Source organism: Salvelinus sp. IW2-2015, linkage group LG5 (genome assembly GCF_002910315.2).
Source record: "Salvelinus sp. IW2-2015 linkage group LG5, ASM291031v2, whole genome shotgun sequence".
NCBI classification, from domain to species: domain Eukaryota; kingdom Metazoa; phylum Chordata; class Actinopteri; order Salmoniformes; family Salmonidae; genus Salvelinus; species Salvelinus sp. IW2-2015.
Genome location: NC_036844.1, coordinates 15177102 through 15190014, shown reverse-complemented (window position 1 = coordinate 15190014; position 12913 = coordinate 15177102). Strand labels below are relative to the sequence as shown.

At 46.7% G+C, this 12913-nt stretch overlaps 1 protein-coding gene across 1 annotated transcript in view; it reads right to left on the bottom strand.

Annotated features, from left to right (window-relative positions):
- Positions 1-12913, bottom strand: part of LOC111964507 (NMDA receptor synaptonuclear signaling and neuronal migration factor-like) — a 46284-nt gene that overhangs the window by 24985 nt on the left and 8386 nt on the right. Inside the window, exon 2 of the mRNA XM_070443766.1 lies at positions 601-662. Coding sequence (XP_070299867.1) covers positions 601-662 — 62 coding nt within the window. The remainder of the gene's footprint in view (positions 1-600; positions 663-12913) is intronic.

Sequence of the window (12913 nt, the reverse complement as noted above, 5' to 3'; positions counted from 1 at the left end):
CTGGACTAGGGCGACGCCCCCTTCAGCAGCTCCAGCTCCAGGCTCTCCTTGCTGCCGCGGTTGCTACCCAGCATACCGTGCTCTCCAGTGATGGTGTAGACGCGGGCGGGCTGCAGGGCGCACTCCACACACTTCTGCTGGTCCTCCTCGGCCGAGAAGCTGCGCTCCAGAGACAGGCGGGTCTTGGTGGTGGTGATGGAGGCGGGCGGGGGCTGGAGGTGGTCCAGCGGATGCTTCACCAGGCTGGACTCAGGGAGGCCGGAGAGCCCCTGTGGGGGTATGGATGGTTTGTTGTTGTGGTGGTGACGGACACCTCCAGGGGAGACAGAGTCTGGGCCCACAAACGTGTCAGACAGGAGATGGGCTGCAGGTTAAAGAAAAAGGAGAGAGAGAAATAGAAACAGACAGCAGAAGACGAGAGAGAATAGCGGAACATTATCATCCATTCGCCATCAGTGGTTCACATATACATATATGTCAACGGCATACGGAAGGAGGATGAAATACGCTATTAACAAAGAAAAGAGGAACAAGTAAAAGAGGCAAACGAACAGAAAGATGGAGGGAGAAGAAGAGGTGGCAGGGAGGGAGAGATCTGACCTGATCCGTTTCGGTTCTCAGGGTGTGTGTGGGACAGGTACTCTCCAAACGCTCGCGCTGCTCTGTAGAGACACGCACATGACACACACTGACGTTAACACGAGTGACAGCAAGAGGGACTGAGAAAAAGAGAAAAGGAGAGAAAGAACAAAAGTAAAGCAGGGAGAAAGAGGAGGAAATGTGAACTTAATTGCCTGCTTTGTAGGTTTGTGCCAGCCACAGATTAAGATGTAGCTGCTTTATCTCTCAACTCCAGGCAGGCAGAGAGAGAGAGAGAGAGGCGCCAAGGGGAGAGAGAGAGCGAGAGAGAGAGAAAATGAGAGGAGGAGGAGACAGGGAAAATGATGGTTGGTAAAATAACTTAATTTGTAATCATATGACCTCATGTGTTCTTAGTTTGCGCCATTAGACGTCAATGCAGCCGACACTGTCCCTTCTTTGCGGTAATACATCTAAAACCACATGATGCCAGGGAGTGGAGGGGTGTGTGTGTGTGTGTGTGTTTGTGTGTGTGTGTGTGTGTGTGTGTGTGTGTGTGTGTGTGTGTGTGTGTGTGTGTGTGTGTGTGTGTGTGTGTGTGTGTGTGTGTGTGCGTGCGTGCGTGCGTGCGTGCGTGCGGTGGTGCGTGCGTGTGTGTGTGTGTGTAGGGGTGTCTTACACAATGCAGTCCTAGCAACTGAGAAATGGCTGTGACAGAATAGCTGAAAGTGGTCTTAGACACTCGCGAGTCGGACAAACCCAACACATTCCGTACAAACATACATCCACACACTCACAAACACACTCATTCATACATAGAAACTGGGAGATTATGAAAATAACTCCTCATTGATAGAATGCCTCTGGGAGACTGACGTTGATTTTGACACGACTCAATTCATCAGCGGGTATGAAAGAGGGAGTGGAAAAAGAAAGAGAGACACAAAAAAGAGAAGCGTTAGATATCAGAGTGTAAGTAAGTGATATCAATGTCATAGCTCGAACTGGAGGGAAAATGCAGCAACGGCGGATTACAAGAGTTGCTCTGAATCAAACAGCGAAGAGAGAAAGGCGTTAATGATATAGTTTGAGACCCAGGTGTTCCCTTCAGAAAGTCACCGTCAAGTCACCGCCGTCTTTTCAACAGATAGCATCATGGAATCTAGATAGCGTATCCTCCATTTTGCACATGCATAATTATCAGCCTTTGATTGACAGGCCTAAGAGAAACAGGAGCCCTGTGGTTAGATGTGCAGCATAACAAACAGACAGTGTGACTGAGCTCCCCATCAACAGAGTCTGAAGCCACGTTTATACCTGGTTCTAACATGCCTCCTTTGTCCTGATCGTGTCCTCATTCTGATTGTGCTCACATTTTAAGACAGGTGTACACGATTAAAAGACAAACTGTGAACTGATTTTTGGTCGGATCTTAAGTGTAAACGGGCAAGATCAGGAAGAAGGACGCATGCTAGCTGTAGGTATAAATGGGGATTGAGACATATTGGCGCTGGAAACAGTGCAGACAGGTGTTGTCTGTGATCCAATAGGAGCTGTCAGATGTTTCCTACAGCCTCATGCAATGCACTGTCACCCATGCAGAGAGCTTTCTATCTTTTACTGTTGTGAGTGTGAGTGTGAGTGTGAGTGTGAGTGTGAGTGTGTGTGAGTGTGTGTGTGTGGTGTGTGTGTGTGGTGTGTGTGTGTGTGTGTGTGTGGTGTGTGTGTGTGGTGTGTGTGTGTATATATAACAGCTTTGCATCTTTGGCCCTGCTTCTGACAGTGAGACGGATTAGAGCCAGGGAATGAGGATGATCCTATACAGCGACATCACTTCCTGTCGGCCCCCTCAACACAGGGATAGGGCCCACGCCAGCTCTCTCCTCTGAGAACGTGAAACACACTCATATGCAAAGCCCCACACACATGAAACAACACACGTTATTCACATTGACAACCATTAAAAAGACTGACTTGCGAATCCACACATAGAAATGGAAATCCATACAGCAGGTGTTCCTATGTACCACCCCTGCCCTACCCTGGTATCTGTCCCTCAGTAGYTTTGTCAGGAAACAGAAGAGGCACACAGTGGGTGGACGTCTTATCCCTGACAGCACTCTATAATTATTATTGAAGGCCAGCCAACACAGGCATCCCCACCATGTGAGGTCTTTTACAGACAATTCCCTGGGACTGACTGGGAGCCTTAAGTCGGAGAGAGACGGGGAGAGCGCTCCCTCTTTTCTATTTACCTCCCTCTCTCCGACTCAGTGTTTACATCAGTTAAAAAGGGTCCACTTCAGAGCCCCTATGTGGTATTGTAAATGCACATGGCCTTTAAGCTCCTCCACACAACAGTTACAGAAATAGTCTGGTTCTCTGGGTTTCGGGATGTCACCAGCAAAGGAGTGGCTCGACACGTGCACCAAACGGCTCCTGTGCACATTTAAAAATAGCCCTGCATGCAGGTGTCTGTCACTGCACCTTCCTCCTTCCTCTCTGGCTAAACAGTATGCCGGGATGCTGTGTTTGTGTGTGTGGTGTGTGTGTGTGTGTGTGTGTGTGTGTGTGTGTGTGTGTGTCAGAGGAGGCGGGTGGGAGGAGCTATAGGAGGACAGGCTCATTGTAATTTCCATGTGTTTGATACCATTCCATTTATTCCATTCCAGCCATTACAATAATCCATCCTCCCAAAGCTCCTCCCACCAGCCTCCTCTGGTGTGTGTGTGTGTCTGTGTTTGTGTTTGTGTTTGTGGATGCATGCGTGTGTGTGAGCTAGTGGAATTCGTCATGGTGCGATTAGTCAGGCCTGCTGGGAGCTCTCTCTCGGTGTAGAGTGTGATTAAGCTGGTCTGGTGTAATGGGTAATTACTCCATCCCTTCTGAAGCTTCTGAAGACTTTTTAATTTCCCCCTTTTTTTATTATTCAGCAGCTCGGAGCTTTGATTAAAATCAACAACAGGATACATACGGTTGCCTGGGAGATACAAAGCATCCATAAAACATGAGCAGAAACAGAGGAGAAAAGAGAGAGCCAACCGCCTCTCCAACTCCATCTTATTTTCTCGTTTTCTCCTTCACTCGCTCCCTCTCTGCTTCTCTCTCCCCCCCCCTCTCTCTCTCCCCCCCTCTCTCTCTCCCTCTCTCTCTTCCTCTCTGTCTCGCTCCCTCTCTCAATCTCTCTCGAGGTGAGAGGGAGGGAGGGAACACTAGGGTTAGTGAGACGGCATATTAGTGACAGAGAGCGAGAGACAGAGGGGGGAGGAAGGGGGAAGCATGCTCCCAGACATGTGAGTGGAGGAGAGGGTTGAGGTAAAGGATTTGGGGAAGGTGGAGGGGAGGAAGATTACAACTGAGCGGAAGAGAAGAAAGGAGCATATTAAAGATGAAAGGTAGAGGAAGAAGAGGAAGAGGAGGATGTGGAAAGAAAACCAGAGGGAGAGGAGAGAGAGAGAGAGAAAATGGAGGTGACAAGTGCCTATGTCGGCAGCCCAGGAACCTACAGCTGTAGCTACACAATGGTCATCACAGGGCTGGGTGGTGGAACGTTGTGAGGATGCTACTATAGTAGAGAGTTTGAAGTCTGTGTGAGTATAGAGGTATTGTCATGGGATATTCCAACTGACAAAAACAAAGAGTTTAAAGGAGGGATGAATGCCTTATACAGCATCTAGCTGTACAGGGGGACATGCAACCAATTCACTGCCAAAACTACACTGAGGAGTCTTCACTGTGCAAGAGAACATCAGAGATACAAACAAATCCACGCGATAGAGTCATTCTATGAGTCTGTAAAAGTCAATTAAAGGCTCCGCTCCATTAGTTCTTGCACTGTTACAGATTGCCAATAGGGGGCACCATTTTGCTTCAGCATCATTTTCTCTCTGTCACTTTGCAACTCAACACTTCCGACCCTCTTACTAGTACTAGCCGGGCCAATATAGAGTTCTATACACCACTTCATACACACTGTACACAAAACAAACAGCCCACATACTCCTCTTCTGTGTTCTACAATGTGTATATGTGTGTGTGTATGTATGTATGTATGTGTGTGTATCAATGACTGCGTTTACACAGACAGCTCAATTCTGATGATTTTTTCCAGTAATTGGCCTTTTGAAAAATCAGATCAGCTGTTTTGCCAATGATTGGGCAAAATATCAGAATTGGGCTGCCTGTGTAAACGCAGGCTTAAAATGCATAAGAAGTTCCCGTTCTCCAACACTCACAACATTCCTGTCATTTCTCTATCAACTCACAATCACTTCCTGTCATTTTCTATCAACTCACAATCCCTTCCTGTCATTTCTTATCAACTCACACTCCTTTCCTTCATTTCTCTATCAACTCCACATCCTTCCTGTCATTTTCTCTTATCACTCACAATCCCTTCCTGTCATTTCTCTATCAACTCACAATCCCTTCCTGTCATTTCTCTATCAACTCAACACTCCTTTCCTGTCATTTCTCTATCAACTCACAATCCCTTCCTGTCATTTCTCTATCAATCACAAATCTTTCCTGTCATTTCTCTATCACTCACAATCCCTTCCTGTCATTTCTCTATCAACTCACAATCCCTTCCTGTCATTTCTCTATCAACTCACAATCATTCCCTGTCATTTCTCTTTGCCTCTTAATGCAGTGAAACGACATACTCCGATATAATTTAGAGGACAAACAACGATAATGCCGTAAGACAACCAGCAGTTCACTGGCAGGATTGTCAGTGGTCCTTGAATACCTGTAGACCAATTCCCCAGCCTTTGGCTCCCCTCATCTATAAACAATGGGCTGGCCAGCAATATCTCTAAATGTTGGTTAATCGAATCCTCTCGCYGTTTCACTAATTGAATAGCTTTTTCTCTTCCAGCTGTTTATCTCAACTCCCTGAGCTTAAATCCACCTGATAGGTGTGAGTAGTTAGGCTCTCTAATTGCAGGCTCTTGTAGGGGTGCTTTATAGGGCATTGGGGCCCAGCACTTGATCAGAGGACCGATTAAAATGTCACCTCGTCAGAGAGTAGGTGCCACTTCAGCCTCCTCAACCCTGAGTTTGGCACTGAATTCCCTCCCGCCCCCGACGCAGCTCATCAAACACATGCACAGAAGCATTTACACTCAAACCCACACACACACACACACACACACACACACACACACACACACACACACACACACACACACACACACACACACACACACACACACACACACACACACACACACACACACACACACACACATAACCAGCACCAAACACGACAGACGCCTAATTGCTGTGTGTCGGTATCATCTCACCCAATCAGCGTAATAACAGCAATCACTTTAATGACCTCTAATATAGAGGGAGGGAGGGAGGGAACGAGAGGGCGGAAGAAAGAGAGAGAACACAGGAGCTCGATAGCTCCTTTTACAGTTGAGTAAGCTAATCTTAAGATAGTTCAGCTCAGAAGAACAAACAGACAAGGGGGGTAAAGGAATAAATAACAGAGGGAAAGCAGCATTATGTGAGAGGATCGGGAGCAGACAAAAGAAACGGGGTAAGGCTATCTGTTATGCTGCATCACTAGAGACAATGCACTGGCCATAGAGATAGAACGACTCATTGTATTTCTATTGCACTGGCACTCCTTTCAACCCGCCTGCCTTTTCTTTGAAAAAAACCCATGAGTGTGTCTGAACGTGAGAGTGTGAGCCCTCTGTCTCATCGCTCCATCTGTCAGAGTGCTCTCGTAGTTAGCTTCAACTGATCAATYGTATCGCTCTCCTTAAGGACACACAGATCAAGGATTTGGGGATTYTCCTGATGCCATATTTCCAAAGACAATCCAAAAGGCTGCAGGGTGAGCTAACTGTTGCTCTAGCCCGAGCTGTTTGAAAGGTTCGGTAGTTTGTGTGATCTGTAATGCAATAAGGTATACATCATATAGTCAGATAGAGGACTCTAGATGGATAAAACCTGTTTTGGCATGGACGTTGAGGGCTYCCACCATTTTAAAGTAGTCAACTTGGTGGGGCATTCTATGGGTTAAGGGATGATTACATGATTCCATCAGGGTCATCAGGAGGGACCAGCCAATGAATTATAGTTGTGAGTAAACACTAGGCAGTGTGCACTCTTTCAGTTTGTATACCAACTCATAGTAGTAGTAGAAGAAGAAAATGGAATACTTCAAAATGGAGATGGCCTCAATGGCGCTGCCCGTGCTCTCACAGACTATCTATCTCTGTGGTGTTCACACACCGGGGCAGAAGGCGGCTGTCTCCGCATCTTCACTGTGTCAGTCTGACACTGTGTCTGCACTGTCCAATCAACACCTAGAGTGGCCAGACACCTCATAGTGCGGGGCATTTGGATTGGCTGTTGGATGCGATTAACTGTCCGACCCCATCCACCCCTATACGATAAGCACTGTGTGCTGTAAAGATGCGAAGCATTACTCTTCACCAGACTGTATATACTAACAAGAGTGTGTAAAAATACCGGTAAACGGTAATGAGTGATGACTCAGACACCGGACACACACCGGCTGTCCGGACGCAGTGGCTGAGATGTGCGTGACCTCCAGTCATTTGCTGTGTCCCCTGGCGGAGCTCTTCAGTGAGGCCCTCCCTCCACAGTTTGACCCTGTGTTTCCTGACGCTAACGCCAGGAACGGATGAGCGAGACAGAGAGGCCTCGCCACTGTGGATGAGACCAGCTGGCCTCATCCATCACACAGACACCGGCCTACGGGAGCACGGAGGAGCCACGGAGCTCAGCCATATGTCCCACTAACACAGGGCRCRCACTTTCACCTGAGACTGTCKGTTCCACTGCTTCTGGTTCAGGTTCAGCCTCGGAGATGAGTGCGGTTTGAGTGGCCTAAAAGAAGAGGACAGGAAAGAGGAAGCATCGCAATGAATCCATAGGTGGGCAACAGAGAGGGAAAGGGAATGCCAAATGTCAAAAATYGTAGGTACTTTAGCTAAGATAAAGAGGGAACATGCTACGTGTTGGGATCCAGCAGGGACAGAAGGTACTGTGAATGAGACTCTTTGATGGCGCACAGAAGGAGAGAATATGAGAAGGCATAGAGTAAAGCACAGTGGGATAGAGCAGGAGAACAGGCACTGCAAAAAGAAAGACCACTCTGATTAGAGGAGCAGTTTGCAGAGCTGCAGAGCCCTGCCTGCCCTTTAGACAACGGGGAGGAGAGCAGGACGAGGTGCATCAAATAGAAGGACTCTGGTGTACCCGCTGTACTGTTGTGTCTGTGTGTGTGGTGTGTTGTTGTGTGGTGTGTGTGTGTGTGTGTGTGTGTGTGTGTGTGTGTGTGTGTGTGTGTGTGTGTGTGTGTGTGGTGTGTGTGTGTGTGTGTGGTGTGTGTGTGTGTGTGTGTGTGTGTGTGTATGTGTATACGTGAATGCATGTGTGTGGAAAGCAGGACCACTGGAGGAGCTTCTGCGTGTTGAGCACGTTCAGCCTAACACCCTTTTAATGGCTTTCTGTAGTCAAGCACAGTCACGCAGCAGACCTGGCTGTGAATACCAATCATATAGGCCAGCTGTGTGTATGTGTCTTTGAGAGAGACATACGTGTGTGTGTGTGTGTGTGTGTGTGTGTGTGTGTGTGTGTGTGTGTTGTGTGTGGTCGTGCGTGCGTGCGTGCGTGCGTGCGTGCGTGCGTGCGTTGTCGTGGCGTGCGTGCGTGCGTGTGTGTTTATAGATGTCGGATCTTAACTTGATCATTCTTTTTGTCGCAGAGAACTTTCCCCCTGCATCGGGAAATTCAATGAGTCGTTGAGAGTCCCTGAAAATGAGCAGTTCTCTTTCTCTCCATGCATGGGCAAGTAGAGTCATTGGGATCAGGGCTTGCTAATCAAAATAATTGTCTCTTGCTTCCTGCAAACCACTACAGGCAAGGTCCTATTACTGCAACATTCAATATGATACAAAAATTGTGTCTGAAATGCAGGCCAGTACACATTCAGGCCACCATTGTTTTATATAGCTGAATAACACAAGTTAGATATTGGTTCCACTAGGCTACGAGCATACAAGTGGCCAAGTGTATGCTAAGGTCAAGATTCAGTTCAATTGTGGCCTGGGGGTGGTCTAGAGGTTAGGAAACACAGCCTTCAGGGCACATAGAGGCCTACAGTGTTAGTTTGTTGGTTTGAATTCTGGCCGTTCTGGCACAAATAACTCATTCGCCTGATTTATTGACCATTTTAAAATAGTGGACAGTTTTCAGGGATAATTTTACCCTTGTTCTGATCTTGATAAGAAATGATCATAACAGACACTATTAGATAACGATAAATAGAAACAAATAAATTAGATACACCGAAATTGTGTTTCCATTCATACATAAAGTGTTTGGGTGAAATTTGCACACAGTAGATTTGCCGTGGTAAACGAGGAAGTGCTTGATTTATATTATTGTACGGAATGCTGGTAAACAGATAAATGCTTAGTCTGCTCCGAAAAGTTTATTCGCATTGCATAAACCAGAGGGGCGACCTACACTACACTGTTACACAGGACAAAGTACGTGGACAACACTGCTCGAACATATCATTCCAAAATCTATGGGCCATTAATATGGACGTTGGTCTCGCGCCTTTGCGTGCTTATATAACAGCCTCCATCTTCTGGGTCAGGCTTTTTTCCACTAGAATGTTGGAATGATTTGTTCTGCGCGGGACTTTCTTCCATTCAGGCCACAAGAAGCATTAGTGAGGTGGGCACTGTATGTTTGGGCGATTAGTGCTGGCTCGCAGTCGGGTTTCAAATTCTATCTGAAAGGTGTGTCGATGGGGTTGAGGACTTAGGGCTCTGTGCGAGGCAGTCAAGTTTAATGTACCATCGCTTCTTGTGCACGTGGGATCAATGTGTCTTGTCTGAAACAGGAAAGGGCTCCTGTCAAACCTGTTGTCGCCAAAGTTGTGAAGTATAGAAATGCATCTAGAATGGATTGTAATGCTGTAAGTTAAATATTCCTTCACTGGAACTAAGGGGCTAGCCCAAAACCATTGTAAAATTGAAGTCCCAGTACCATTATTCCTCCTCCACCAAAACTTTTACAAGTTGGCACTCATGCATTCGGGCCAGGTAGTGTTTCTCTTTGGCATTCTCGTCAAACCAGCATTTGTCTGTCGGACTGCCAGATAGTGAAGCGGGATTCATCATGCCAGAGATGTGTTTTCCAACTGCTCCACAGTCAATGGCAGCCTAGCTTTTACAAACACTCCAGCCATAGCACTTGGCATGCGACATGGTGATTAATTAGGCTTTGTGTGGTGCGGCTGGCTCGGTGCCATGGAACTCCATTCTCATGAAGTGCCGACGAACAGTTTCTTGTGCTGACATTCGTTCGCAAAGGCAGTTGTTGGAATTGGGTAGTGAGTGTTGCAAACGACGTGACAGGACGATGGTATCGTGTTTCAAGCTCGCAAGTCCAGTTTCTGTGAGCGTGTGTGTCTAACCACTTGCGCCGCTGAGCCGTTGTTGCCTCCTAGACGTTTCCAGGCTTCACTCAGAACAGCACTTACAGTTGAACCAGAGCGTGCAGCTTTGGGCGGGGCAAGGAAATTTGGACTGTGAACTGACTTGGTTGGAAAAGGTGGCATCTATGAGGTGCACACGTTTGAAAGTCAATGGAGGCTCTTCGTAATTGGCGCATCCTACTGCGAGGTGTGTTGTCTTATTGGAGATTGCATTTGGCTGTGAGTGCTCCTTTTTATTACAGCGGTCAAGCAAACGAGGTGTCGGCTGAAATAACGCTGAATCCACTAATTTGAAGGGGTGTCCACATACTTTTGTATATATATAGTCGTATCTTGAAGATTTGGTTGCAAGCAGGACTAACATTATGTAACACTGGACATCGTATTTTAGGGCGCAGTAATGTTAGGTGACGCAATAATTGGTTGCAATTGTAGATCAGCTGTGGGGGGTGAATTTAAGTGTCTATTGTTGTCTAGATGAGACATCAGCCTGGCGATAATTGTCTCATGCATCCGCCTGGTTGCAAAAGGCCTTGTTATTTTGAATATATTCCAGCTACATTCTTCATGGCTACCGTTTTCCAACGACGGTGTTGATGCGCTTGATTTTGGGCAGTCAATTGATTAGATCGATGTAGGGCCAGCTGGTAGACGACAAACGTTCTTCCAGAGGTAGTATAATCTTCAAGCTTATGGTTGTTAGTGAGGCACATTCCGATGTTATGGCGTAAATTATCAGACTATTTGTTGAAGGCTCTTTAAACAATACGGCAATTAATTTGTGGGCCTAGATTAATGTAGGTTTCGGGCTGGTACGAAATCGACCAGCACTCATGCGCGGCCGTCGGAGCGGAAGTGGCGCTGTATATGGATAGATCACTGTGCTATCGACGTGTTAACTAATGTTCTAGGAAGCACAGTAATAGCTGAATATAGTCATATGCCAGTCTTTTTAAGGATTTAGTTATAAGCCCCGCTCAAAACAGTAGGCCTTAAGCACTTCGGACTTAATGCTTAAACGGTTGAAACCTTTTTGAGTTGTTTTGTTGTTTAAACCCTGTAGACGACGTGGAATTATATGTGCAAGAAATAGACATTCATGCACGAGTTCAAAGAGCAGGAATCAAATCCTTGCCACTCTGGCCATATGGTGTATTGGGGTCCGTTCTTGTAGACGCGCAAGTCCACAGCAGGTAACGCAAAACAATTTATTCTGCCTACTGCTTGCCTTCAACATATTAATGGAAAACAATGTATCTAATGGTAAGTGTTACGGTACTGCATTGTGTTTTCAAAACCCCGCTTCCAGCTGCCTCCCTGGTGGCCGAATTCTAAATCTTTCTTTCAGATGATTAAATTCCTCGTTGCTGGCAGGAGTTATTTTGTGCGTGTTTACAGAGATTAGGTTAGTACTCGTTGTCGTGACGTATGTCATTGATGAGTTCATTGCAGTGAGTCGAGTGAAGTGGAATGTAATGTGAAGTGTGTTAGATAGTGTGATCTCAAGTAGATCGACAGATAAGGTCGGTTGGAGCTGACTGATGCTGAGATGAGTGTACTGAGGAGTGTACTGAGGAGGTGTACTGAGGAGTGTTACTGAGGAAGTGTACTGAGGCGTGTACTGAGGAGTATACTGAAGGCGTGTACTGAGCGGTGTACTGAGGCGTGGTACTTGAGGAGTGTAGCTGAGGCGTGTACTGAAGGAGTGTAGTAGGCGTGTACTCGAGGCGTGTACTGAGGGAGTGTACTGAGGGCGTGTACTTGAGGCGTGTACTGGAGGAGTGTATGAGGAGTGTACTGAGGAGTGTACTGAGGCGTGTACTGAGGAGTGTACTGAGGAGTGTACTGAGGAGTGTAACTGAGGAGTGTACTGAGGCGTCGGTACCTGAGCCTGGATCTACTCTAGTGTTCTACTGTATGTTCAATCATATCATTTCAAACTCCAGTCAATTGAAAGGCATGAGAGATGATTGTCATGTGTCAGGCAGGAGATTGGTGTGGTGTGTGTAATTTGTGTGTGTGTATGTTTGTGTGTGTTGTATGTTTTGTGTATTTGGAGTGTGTTGTATGTTTTGTGTGTTGGTGTAGTTTTTGTGTGTTTGTGGTGTGTGTATGTTTGTGTGTGTGGGTGTGTGGGTATGTACAGTATGTTGTGTGTGTGTGTGGTGTGTGTGTGTGTGTGTGTGTGTGTGTGTGTGGTGTGGTGTGTGTGTGTGGTTGTGTGTTGTGTGTGTGTGTGTGTGTGTGTGTGTGAAGAAAGAGTGAGAGAAATGTTAAAAGAGAAAGATGTCCCTTTCTCTCGTCATAGCCCTCTGTGTGGTGTTCAGAGAAAAGTAGCGCATACAGAGTGGAAGGGCACACACACACAGCACTGCATACAGAGAGGGTTTACACCACCCACAACACACACACACACACACACACACAACACACACACACACACACACACACACACACACACAACACACACACACACACAAACACACACACATAGAATGACATAAGCATGCCAATATTAATCAACATCTCTCTATGACGAGTTAACCAGCATCTGCGATTCAAGGGGTTTTCAAATGCAAAAAGTGACCCCCTCCCCCATTAAACGAAGGTTGTGTGACACTCATGTGGTGACCAATCAGATATGTTTATCTCTGTGATTTCTTCTCCTATTGCCACTGCTGTACGGTCCCATTTAACCCAACAAGGTGGCGCTGCAGCCACGGATGGCAATGTAGGGAGCCATCACACTGATTTCATTCTTGGCTAAATTGATTCGAGACCTATCATTTTTGGGGGGAATCTATAAGCAGAACGACGTGCTTTGAGAAAACTGCG